General features: G+C 32.8%; 2 protein-coding genes across 3 annotated transcripts; both read right to left on the bottom strand.

The window, feature by feature from the left end:
* LOC109326039 (auxilin-related protein 2-like) lies at positions 1,229–6,737 on the bottom strand. 2 transcript variants are annotated; one of them, XM_019558677.1, is made up of 10 exons: positions 6,698–6,737; positions 6,083–6,646; positions 4,934–5,163; positions 4,592–4,842; positions 4,370–4,505; positions 4,198–4,292; positions 3,799–3,864; positions 3,569–3,658; positions 2,136–2,312; positions 1,229–1,628 (listed from the first exon to the last, which is right to left on the bottom strand). In XM_019558677.1, the coding sequence occupies exons 2-10, from the start codon at positions 6,526–6,528 to the stop codon at positions 1,590–1,592; spliced, it is 1,530 nt and encodes a 509-aa protein (XP_019414222.1). In that variant the 5' UTR covers positions 6,529–6,646; positions 6,698–6,737; the 3' UTR covers positions 1,229–1,589. The 2 variants fall into 2 exon arrangements, with proteins under 2 accessions (XP_019414222.1, XP_019414221.1); XM_019558676.1 differs by lacking the exon at positions 6,698–6,737 and having other exon boundaries at positions 6,083–6,679.
* LOC109326057 (pentatricopeptide repeat-containing protein At1g77360, mitochondrial) lies at positions 9,267–11,711 on the bottom strand. Its single transcript, XM_019558702.1, has 2 exons — positions 11,590–11,711; positions 9,267–10,943 (listed from the first exon to the last, which is right to left on the bottom strand). Exon 2 carries the CDS (start codon positions 10,903–10,905, stop codon positions 9,463–9,465), a length of 1,443 nt encoding a protein of 480 aa, XP_019414247.1. The 5' UTR covers positions 10,906–10,943; positions 11,590–11,711; the 3' UTR covers positions 9,267–9,462.

Here is a 12,632-nt window from a genome sequence, read left to right as displayed (position 1 = left end):
TTAAGTTTTGCATTAACTTTTTTTACATCCAAAACTGAACTTGCAAATAATAATATACTTGACCTTCCAAACTCAAAAAATAATTAAATGAAATTGCAACGTAGGAACCTCTGCTCAAATTTTAGGGTCACCATCACTTTAGTCCCGAGGTGTGTACATCTAACTTAACTCACTTTTACTTTATTTTATGGACAAAAGTGGTGGAGTGGTCCCTTATACTTTTTTTGTCCAGAAAAAGAAAGCCATAGCCCCTAGGGGAGTTTGGTGGTAAATGAGGAATAATGTAAGTAATTTTAGATGACTTGTTTATCTAAGGTAGAGCAATGATATGTAAGGATATGTTTGGAAGGATAGGAACAAGGGAGTAAAATGACAAAATATTCCAAAAGTGTATCTATGAGTTATTTTAGAGATAGGGTAGAATTGAAAGGAAAAGAGTTATCTGCCACTCAAAATCTTGAATGTCACTCCAATTTATGAAGATCAACAAGGGAATGTAATGAACACCACTCATTCAACAAGACAACAACTAAACCATGAAGTAACATATTCGTATTGGGAAATTCACAACCAAATTTAAGTAAATGAATCATACTAAGAATTTTAAAAAGTAAACAAACACACATAGTACATAAATGTCTCAATTATATAAAATATGATACAATATTTATTTAGAGTATAATATATATACAGTATAAAGATTTATATACAATCAATATATCATTTATCATTTATTTGTATTACTTTTTTTAAAGAATCAATTATGATAAAATATAAATAGTAGATAATAAATGACAATATATAAAACTCATACATTATCTTTGCATACATTTTTTTCTCATTTATCTATCTCACTATGAAAAAAACAACACTCTATCCCACCCAACAAGAACAAAATTCAAAGTCTCTCTAATCTTTCACTAAGAATAATTTAGTCTCACACTATTGGTAAATATCAACTATCTCGCTTACATTGTATGTGCATTGCTCTTTCACATGCTTCTCAAATGCTAATGTAATAGAATCCTTCAGGTTTTAAGGATATCAATACAATAATAGCGTGCTAAAAGGACATTGCATCGACGTGTGTTTTGTATTTGGTCCTTGTAATATTTTGACATTTTGAATTTGATCCTCGTAATGAGTTTTGTATTTGGCATCTTCACATAAACACTTAATAGACTTTAGCAAATGACAAATACTAAAATCAAAATAAACAAGTTTATGGGGATATTTCTATTCATACAACATATCAACATGCACACAAATTTCAATGGAAAAACAATGACACAAGCCTAATTACATATTCCAAGAGTATAATTTGAATTACCCCCATTTCCACAAAATATATAGTATGAGAGGGATGAATAAGATTTAGGTGGGCATGTCTAAAGTGAATTTTAGGTAGAATCAGCATTACTTACAACATGCAAAAAATACATTAGGAAAAAGAATATGCTGCCAAAATGATGCCACATAAAATTTATGCAAATTATCATCATCATCAGCAGACAAGTGAATTGTCCCAAACTGAAATATGCAAGTCCTAGATAGATCTATTGATTTGAAAGGACAACAAGCATAGGCATTTAGGAAAGTTCTTCTGCATTGAACTTGGTCCAAGCTTCCTGTAAGATTAGAAGAATAAATATATAAAATGATATAGTCATTGTATTTCAATAAAAGTAATTAGGGGGAACTGGGAAAAAATGTCAAATATTTTAAGGTTATCACTTATCAATGTTTTCTTTTTCCCTTTTCTTTCTTTTAAAGAAAATATTTAGCATCCAACACCTGAGTTCTCTAGAGCAGTAGAAAGGAAGATTAACATTTTCATATATTAAAGAGATAAGTTATTTCCTACAGTTACTAAAATCATGACATGTGTTAGATTTAATTATTATCTACAAAAATATTTCTAAAATTAAAAATCAATACATACGTCATACTTTTAGTGGCAGGAGGGGATAAGTTATCTTCCAGTATGAAGAGATACTTTATTCTCTTAAATTTTACGTAGACTTGCAATAGAATGAAAAAACATAGATGTTGAAGAATTTGAGACAATTAAGATTATTTGAGAAGGGATAAAAGGGGTATGAGGACTCTAGGTGAAGTATATAATGAGAAAGTACCTTAAGGATATCAAAAACCTTCTCTGCAGTATATTTCTGTTCAAGAGTAGCACCTTTCTGTTGGACTTTATCAGGGTGAATACATAATGTTGCTTTTCTATAAACTTTTTTAACTGAAGTTGAAGTAATCATATCTGTCAGAGACACTGGCTGCCACCCACATTCTGGCCAAAGAACCTGCAAATCATTTCAAAGGTAAGAAAAAGGTCATGGAATAAAAGAAATTTGTTTTAGAGATACAAAAATGTAGCATATAAAAAACTAATGAATTACAGAATTATTCATCACTAAAAGGAAACAGAATACACATGAGAGTGTATCTCAGTTGCCTGTTAAAGCTAACAAATCTACCTTAGCATTTGGAACTTCCCAGCAGGGACAAACCCGAAAATTTTAGGTTGTGGGGGCGATACAAATATAAATTTATAGTATAAAAAATGTAATATTTTTTTTATAAATATGTAATTACTAATGTGTATTAAGGATTACTAAACCCTTAACAAAATATAAATTACATACAGAAATCTTATAATAATAGCATTTGTGTATCACAATAATAACTGAGGTAAAACTATACAAGTATTTGCTTTGTACTAGGCTTTGAAATAAACAAATATTTGAAAGTTTGTGGGGGGAAATGCCCCCACTCTTCTCCTCCTGGACTATCCCTGCTTCCCAGCATACTTCAAATTAAAAGGCTAAAGTTTGTATTATAACATTGATGATATCATGATCGGTGAAATATAAACCCTTCGATCTTCCCTACATCTGGCGAATACAAAATGAGAAATGCCAAAGCTAGCTGTGTCCCTATAGGTCCTGTAAATGACTGAGAGTTTTGGCAAGGGCACAAGGCCAAAGCCTCCACTTAACCAAAGTCATATACTAAACATGATGTGCTAAATAGCACAATCAACAATACCTTTAATTTCAAATAGTTACTTATAATTTTGAACCCTTTACCAAAAGAAACTTATGCTCAGATTTGACAGGTGTATATGGAGTTTACATAGCTTTCAGATTCAGTAAACATAAGACAATTTAAAAACACACAAAATAAATAAAACATTTGATAAGACTAGAGTCGCAACTGGCAAGACACATTGATTGAGAAATCAAGTTCATCTAAATAATTTCATCTAAAATGGCAAACTGTTTCTTCATTTTCCATCTGTTGATATTTTAGGCTGGACTGAATCGTTCTGCCCTAGAATTCCAAGTGACAGCTATTCGCAGCCGTGGTTATAAATGACTCTGCCATATAAACAAGGCCAAAAGACCTGATGTTTCCATTTCCATTGGTGAAATTATACTTTCTTTCGGGATAGTTGCTAAGAATGCTAATCAAACTACGGAGCTAAAGAGTTATGTTCAAGAGCCCTAAGTTAAATGAAGTATTAACAATTAACATCAGTCATGGTAAAAGAGCATACATATTGCAATGTTGATAGCAATGCCCGCATGTTGCCTTCTTTCCCTGCAGCCCAACGCTTTATCTGAGCATTCGCAATATCAGCAATTCTCTGCCAAATTAAAATCAAATCTTAAACTTAGATAATCTGGCAAATGCATAAAATAAAAACCAAAAAATTTATGCAGAATTATAAATTGATAATGCTTGGAAATAAATCAAAATCCAAATAAAAACACCATAAAAGCTTACATGTCTCTCTTCTTGCTCCATCTTTGTTTGAAGGTCACGCTGGTTCATATCAGCAACTGCTTTTAACTGGAATATGACAGTCAGCAGAGTGAAAATTTGTCCCATGAAAAATTGTTTCAATAACGCATGAAATCCAAGGATAAACAAGGTCAATGTCCAGTATGAACTATGAAGATGCATATGTGCTATAAGTTGAAGAATAAGAAGTATAACAAAAATATCCTATATGGGTTTGTCTAAGAAACATTACGCTAAAGATTGACAATCATATCAATTCAGAATATACAATATATAATGAAAAATGATAAGAAAGAATCTATAAAAAGATGATGTGTTTGCATTGATGACCCCCTTTCCCTTATTAACAGAAATTTGGAAAATTGACAGGACAATACACACCGCTCGCTCTTGTGTTCTCTGATGACGTCCCAATCTTGCTTTTCGTCTCTCTTCGTTTTCCCCTTCAACTTCCTTGAATTCAGATGATGGGGAACCTTTTGCACAAAAAAAATATACGTGAACAACAAAATCACTTCATAGTAATAAAAATTGATAAATTTAGGCAACTTACCACCGAAAATCAATGATAGGTCATCAAGAGATGTAGCCACGGAAGATTTCTTCACACTGGTTGATGATCCAGACGGCACCCTTTGTGATGTCTCAGATCTCCCTTTTGTGTTCATTTGGTGATCAAACATATGATCCTAAGCAATGAATCGGCAAAAAAACACTGAATATGGTCTTTTGGTTTGAAAGAATCATTTGAGCTTATTATATTAATAACTTTTACCATAGGTGCAGCCCTGGACTTCGGCGCACTACTTGATCGAGCACTCATGCCAAAGAAAGATTCAAGATCACCCATGTCATTTGGTTTATCCACTCTTGCAGCTGGAGATCCTTTACCTCTGTTTGTCTTAGCTGGTGAGTTTTGTTTAATCTCACTAGTATTAACATTGGCCTTTCTACTACCATTATTCTGCACCCGGCCCATGGCAAAGTTCTCAAGCTCATCTATTGAAGACACATTTGAATTGTTAACTGCATAGAAAATAATCATAAAATCAATTCGTAAATCCAATTATAGAGAAGGTGGTTATTCATGTATTTTAGCTAAAACAATCAAAAGAACCTCTATTTGAGTTTGAAACATTCGTTGGTTTAGGTGGAGGCCTCAATGATGGAGTGGTACTACTACTGGAGCTGCCTCTTGTACCTTGGGAATTATTGAACTTACTTATCTGTCCCAGCGAGTCCAAATCTGAAGATGATGTGCTAGAAGCGGTTTCAAATATTAGAAATGGATCATCTTGAGAGGTGGCAGTTGGTTTATGAGGCTTATTTATCCCAATACTTGCTTTACTGAAAAAAATAATTGACACATTAAGAGAAAGTGAGACATAATAGATGGATGATACCTAGTTACCTACCAACAAAAAATGGGTAGAGAAGATGTATGCACTGATTTTTAATTCAAGATAAACAACTTTCTTTTGGGTACTACCAAGGTTATCCCCTCACCCTTTTGGGTAAGGAACTAATCCATTTCGGGGTGTGTGGCTGTCCCTCCCAATAAGTATCGCTTCTAGGAATTGAACTCTTGACCTTTTGGTCAGAATCCAGTAGGGCCTTACACCACTAGACCAACACCTTGTTACTAAGTTAAACAACTTAAATCACTTGCAAGTAGAAAATTTTCTAACAAGGTAGATTATAATAAGAAAATTATTAGGAAGATCAAACAAAAAAACATGTGAATAATATTGATATCGACCTTAGCTTGAACACTTAATGTATTTTACAAAAAATATATGTTAATTGCAAGGAACAATGACTTGGTTCAAGTCCAGGATGAATCAGTATACATACCCATAAATAAAGGACATGCATTCAAATTTCTATATTTGGTGTATTTTATAAAACAGCATTTTGGTCCCTTAACTAGAAGGGACATGATGGAACATTTTCCACATGTCAAAGGGGACACATATTTTACACCATGAGATAGCATGCAGTAGTATTTTATGGCATTATAAGAAAGTTAATTAATCCAACAAATTCAGAAGGTAAAAAATTTACACCTCAAAATATAGATATAATACCAATTTGGAACATTAATCCTAATTTATACTAACCTCAAACACCCTGAGCATAATGAACATTAATCCTAACGTTGGTCTAGTGGTGTCAGGGTTTGATTTCTTACCCATAGGTTAGTACCCAAAAAAACCCTTAGCATAATGAAGAATTAAATACAGGAATTAAATAGAAAGCTTCATACCCATTATTTGAAGGACTTGTTCCATTAAATCCAGGTATCAAGTCATCAAAATCAGGTGTTTTTTTCTGATTCAAACTTTTAGCACCATTTGCATTAAACCCACCAATCTTATCTAATAGATCATCAACACCAACACTTTTCTTAGGAAATCCACCAAATATATCATCCCCAAAATCAAATGAACCACCCTTATTGGAGTTCGATTTAATGCTTCCACCACCAAAGATATCATCAATGCCATCAAAATGATGTGGGTTTTTATTGCTGCTTGGAAAAGAATTGAAATTGAAATCAAAATTTGAATTTTGATGAAATCTGGACCCGTTTAGGGAAGTTTTGGGGTTTAGACCGGAATTGGAATTGGATCGTTTGGATGAAGCCATTGGAGCTGATTTTCCTTGCGGCTTCAACCCAAACCTTTGGGTCAACACACCAAACTCGTCCATTTGAAGAAAAAATGAATGAATGCAATAGAAAAATGAGGTTAATTGTGTGAAGGAAGGAAAGAGATGAGAGAGTTTTGAATTGAATGGGGGAAAAGAATAAAATAAATTGAAAGGAGAGGGAAGGAAGAGAAAGGAAATTGGGAATGGAAGTAATTGGTTTGCTGGTGAGAATGGAAGAAAATGAGGGAATGGAAGGAATTGAGGGAATGTCGGAAGAAAGGAAAGAGGGGGAAGGAAAATAGGAGGTTGAAGGAAAATAAGGTGTGTGTTGACTTCACTTATTAGTGACACACCACTCACTACTCACCAAACACGCGCTTATTGCCAATCATTTTGCCTTTTTTATATGACTGCAATATTTGTATACATTTATTTCCCTTGTTTCATCCTCCACAACTCATTTATATTATTTTTATCAAAAAGTTAATAATAATAATAAATAAAAAGAAGGAATCAACTTATTCTCCATTTTAGCATTCAATTCTAAGTAAATTTATTGATTTAAATTAGTGAAGAAATCTAAATCATTAGATGTTTATATGATTGATGACTAGAATAAAAGTAAATGGATCCCTATTCAAAAATAAATAGTATATTATATATTGAAAGTATAAAAAACTATGTTAGTGCATATACAATTTTCTTCTTTTTATATTAGTCCCTCTCCATGTTCATACTTTCAAATTAAAATTTAAAAAACATACAATTTGCTCAATGAAAAGTAATGTTTTTTTACAATTTGGTTCTCCATTTTTTTTAAAACTAGTTTTGAAGATTTTTCTAAAATAAAAATAGATGAGTTGAGCGTTGAGTTCACAATACTGGTGATTCTATGATTGCTTATAACTTATAAGGGTTGTTACAGATTAGTTTAGTGAGGTTTCAAAACCATTAATGATATATTAATGTAATGAATATTAATTAGATTTAGAAACTAAACAATACCAGTTTTATATAGAAACTGATATTCTTCATGACGCAAGAAATAAGCTAACACTTAAAATTATTGAATTTATTGGAAATCAACCATTAGGTTTGGCTGTGTTTATTATCTATGTTATTAAACAGTAGGTTATTAAACGGTCAGTAATTAGTGAGTAAACTGGATATAGAGGTACAGTGATTTAACTGGTGGTTCAGTAATTAAATCGTGTGTCGGTTAAACTGGACATACTTGCTTATATTTATATATATATATATATAGTAAAATATATAAATAAATGACACAAGTTCACAACTCACTCTACAAAACAAATAAATTTGGAGTTTTAACATTTAACACCAAGAAGTCAAAATTGTCTCATATCGAGATTATATTTTTGCACAAAATTCTATCTTCAGACAGTACTCCAAGATTACACAAATGTCACTAAGATTACACACGAATGTTAGGAACCAAAATATGTAATTTAAGTATGCATTGGAAGCATGTGCCTTGAAGTGTTGAAGAATGGTTTGAAATATTGGTCACGAGTTTTTAAGTTTTTTTTTTAAAATATGTGTATAAACTAGTCGGTTTAGTCAAATACTGGCCGATTCACCGATTTTGGCTGGTTTTTTATTGGTTTTGATAATTGGTCGGTTCAACAATTGTACCATATTAGTTATGAGTCCGGTTCACCGATTTTCCGGTCGAACTAACCAATACGATACGATTTTTACATTGTTCTAGATCATACAATACTTTTTTTCCATAGGACACGATAAAGTAAGAATGAAAACTAAATAAATGTGTAAAACAAAGGACAAGTTTTTATTGGTTTAAAGTCTTAGACACACAAAAAATGTTCAATCGATATGTTAATAAGCAAAAAAATTATTTTGTCTAGAATGTTGTTAACTCAACAACCATTATATTTGAAGGATGAAGCACAGAAAAACTTAAATGTCCAACATAGAATTTTTTTACTTAAAGAAAGAATCTAATAATTTTGTCTACAAAGGACATTTGTGAGAAGATTTATTATTCTTAATGTACTTTATGACAGAAGAAAGAAGAACTCTATGATAGTGTTGATTGGGGGTTTGTTTAACATACACTAATTGGACTTAGATTCCCACCAAAGTTTATTAGCTGGATCATGGAATGCCTAACTACCACAACCTGTACAATTTGCAATCATGACTAGTTTTTAAGATTTCTCCATGGCTGCTGAATTGCATGCTAATCAACAGAATTTTCAACTTTATTTTGGTGGAATCACATCTGAATTACAACAATAGCTAATACAGGTAACCAGATTTGAATTGGGACAGTTTCCTATCAGATATTTAGAAGTTCCAATAGCTCCAACTAAGTGGGCTCATACTCATTGTCTAGTAGTGGTTGATAAAATTGGAGAAATAATTAAATTTTGGACTTCAAGACATTTATAACAGAGGAAAAATGTTTATACTGACATTGTAAAATATTTTTACGCTATTATTATATCATCCACCATTTATATATGATCATTGTTAACTTTTGAATATAAGTAATATAAATGTACTAACTGTTATAAATTTTTACATTGACTGAGCATAAATATTAAACTCTTTATGGCTGCTAAATGCAGTCCTTATGTCTATTCATAGCTACTATATTCTTGCTACCTCAAAAGGTAATTGAGGACATTGATAGGCTATGCATGAATTCTCTGTGGAGTATCAAGGAGAATGGACAATATTATCCACTTACTAGACAGGCAAAAACATTTCACAAAAAGGTGTATGGTGATCTAAACATCAAGCATCTGAAGTTTTGGAATGAAGCAGCTTTGGCAAAGCAGATATGGGTTAATGCCAATAAAGAAGATGCAGCAATAGATATTATGGAGAGTAATAATTTTTCTACCTATGCTTTTGGTGATAAATATTCTTTACACTGTGTTGACCAAATTTTTTGGCAAACACCTTCATACCAAGAAATAGTTGTCAGTTTCCTTACCATGGTTTTTAGTCTAATAAAGGCTCCTTGACAAGAAGATCTATTTTCTCATGAAGAAATTTGAGAACATCCTCTCTTCCTTCCTTAATAAGCAACTGTCTTAACCTCCCAAATGTAGCACCTGATGGTCGAATTCCCTTCTCTATCATATCTTCCATCAAAACACAAGCTTCTGCAACATTGCCCTCTTGACACAACCCATTGATAAGGACTGAAAACGTGTGCATGCTTGGGACAAACCGTTTTGACTTCATAAACTTCCATATTTTCAAAGCCATCTCTAATTCATTTTTCTCACAGAACATTTTTATCATTACTGTGTAAGTGTCAGCATCTGGTTCGCATGACTTGATTAACTGCCGAAAGACTCTGAAAGCTCTGTCAGTCTGTCCCTGGCTAATCAAACCGCAAATCATAACATTGTAGGTCCTCGAATTAGGATTGATGCCATTGTTTTCCATCTCTTGTAAGACTCGATGCACATTTTTAAATCTGTTCGCTTTACAAAAAGCACCAATCAGAGCATTATATACCACAACATCTGCCTTGGTTCCATTCCTTTCCATCTTCAAGAATGTATCAATAGCATCATCAATCCGGTTTTCCACTCCATAAGTGTGAACCAGGACACTGTAAATGAAAGTTGTAGGTCTACAATTGTTAGCATCCATTTCATTCACAACCTCAACAGCTTCATCGACTCTACCTGCTTTGCAAAGAACATCAACCATTATGCCATAGGTCACAATGTCGGGGTCGCATCCCACATCAACCATCTCTCTAAAAATCTCTCTTGCTTTCGGAAGATTTGGATCCTTTCCCCACCCATCAAGCAGTATGCTATATGTTTTTGTGTCTGGGACAAAGCGATCCTTCATTTCCTCAAAGATCTCTTGAGCCTTCCTCACATTCTTGGACTTGCATAAAGCACTTAACAAACCATTAAACGCGGCAAGATTCGGTGATATGTCATATTTTTCCATGACATTGAATGTGTAAATGGCCTTGTCTACCTGCTGAGCCCTAGCATACTTCCGCATAATGATACAAAAGGTCTCCACATTTAGCATCCCGTTTTTCCTCATCGCATTAACAAGGTCCCACATGATTTTATACTGCCTTATCTTCGCTAGAGACTCAATCACCGAGTGATATGCCCTGATGCTGTGAGAATAGTTTCTCTGCTTCTCAGCCCAATCAAAGAACCGGAACGCCAACATGCCAGCATTCTCAAATCTTTTAAGTACATTTTCAACTAAATCCGGTGAAACTCTAACTCCAGTTTGATTAAGAGCAGTATCAAGTGTTGCTCCAGGACATGAAATCATAGCCTTACATACCATTTTAGTTGCATCTTCAACATCATGGACTAGCTCATTTGTACTATACATTTTGGCAAACAAGACCCATTTGCAGAATAGTACTTTTCTATGGTCGTAAATTTTCAGCATTGTTCAACCAAAGAAAGAACCACAACTAACCTGAATCACTGGAAAAATGAACAAATAAAAATAAATAAGTAAATAAAGGGTATCAATAATATATCATAATTGTTGCTAGCATTCAGGGTGAACTCGGAACATACATAACGGCGGCATTAGCATTCGAGGGTAAAAGGCAAACTTTACATAACAGGACAAGAGGGTAAAACTCTAACTAAATAGTAACTTAGGAGCCCACGGGTTAAAATTATGTCAAAACTCATAAGTCATAATAGAGACATAGGATAGAAAGGTTAAAGACACACAACATATTGATATATGAATTGCTATCATTCCAAATACCAGAAATTTTATAATTGCTATCACATTTGTTTTACAGTTTTGATTTCTGATAAAATAGATGACTCACATTTGATAAATTGGAAAATGGAAGATATCAACCCAATTCAAATAACTTCAATAATCAGACATTTAATCAAATATTCAGTGTGCACGAAAATCAGCTCAATTGGTTGAGTTGTGCGAAGGTGTTTGGAAGATTGATACTACCAAGGCACAAATTCAAAAACAAAAACAATCAATTCAATTATTACGCAGAAAGTAGAGAAGTGTAAACAACAACAACAAAAACAAATGCTGGATAAATCCATGAAACACAGGTGAAAGCAGAACATAAGAGAAAATGAGAGATACCTAGAAGCAGAAGAGTGTGAGTGATGAAAGAAGTAGGCTTTAAGAATTAGGAATAGTAACATAGTGAGGAGTTCATACTTCATACAAACAAAACAGAAGGCCTTGTTGGGTTTACACAGCCCAAAAAACACAGGCTTTATTATGCATCCTACTTCCTGAGTTCAGATTGTAACTCACAGGCTTACACACCGGTGTGATTTATTTCATTAGAACCATAGATATAGATATGTGATTAGGAATGTCAAACAGGCGGATTGGGGTCGGATTTATATATACTCAAATCCAAATCTGAAATTTAAAACTCGAATATAACTGTCAAAAATAAAAATATCATCCTCGAACCGGTTAGGTTTTAGGTAATCCAGAAAAAAAACTCGAAAATAATAAATGTACTAAAGAAAATATTATATTATTTTTTTCTAGTATTTATGTTTTCTTTTTTATTATTTCATTTATTTTATGTTTGAAGGTATATAAAGTAAAATTAGAAATTAAAAACAATGAGCATATGATAGAACTATCAATTTTAAATTGATTACAATACTTCAGAGTGGGTTCAGGGTGCTCTTTGCTATACCAAACTCAAACTTGAACCCAAAAATTAAACCCGGCTAAAACCTGAACCCAATTACATCGAACTTTCCCTGTTAAATTTGGATTGGGTTCGGACGGGTACTCACAGGTTCGATTTTCATTGTCATCCCTACAGGGCAGATTGAGGTTGGGTTTGTGCTTTCTCAATCTTGAACCTGAAATCCAAAACTCAAACTTGAATTGAGCGGGTTGAAAAAATTATACTATTCCTAAACCTACTTGGTTTCGGGTAATTCGAACCCGATAGAGCTTCGTATGAAACATGTATTTATTTGTATATGGGAGGGGATTTACTTACTCCACACATCTTAATTATTAATTTTAGGAAATTCAGTAATTTGAATTAGTAAGTATATCAAAATCATTAGATTTCCCTAAAATTTATGGCTAAAATGTAAAATAAATTTTTTAAATTTATTTATGTCTAATTAATATATATATATATATAT

Source organism: Lupinus angustifolius, chromosome LG14, assembly GCF_001865875.1.
Source record: "Lupinus angustifolius cultivar Tanjil chromosome LG14, LupAngTanjil_v1.0, whole genome shotgun sequence".
In the NCBI taxonomy this organism is placed as follows: domain Eukaryota; kingdom Viridiplantae; phylum Streptophyta; class Magnoliopsida; order Fabales; family Fabaceae; genus Lupinus; species Lupinus angustifolius.
Note: the sequence above shows the minus strand (reverse complement) of the source record. Positions and strands in the feature narration are given on the sequence as shown.

Coding starts and splice junctions, on each gene's coding strand:
- LOC109326039 (XM_019558677.1), bottom strand. CDS start 6,528: ATGGACGAGTTTGGTGTGTTGACCCAAAGGTTTGGGTTGAAGCCGCAA. Junction 5,164..6,082: donor ACAAGTCCTTCAAATAATGG/GTATGAAGCTTT, acceptor TATTTTTTTCAG/TAAAGCAAGTATTGGGATAA. Junction 1,629..2,135: donor AGGTTTTTGATATCCTTAAG/GTACTTTCTCAT, acceptor CTAATCTTACAG/GAAGCTTGGACCAAGTTCAA.
- LOC109326057 (XM_019558702.1), bottom strand. CDS start 10,905: ATGCTGAAAATTTACGACCATAGAAAAGTACTATTCTGCAAATGGGTC.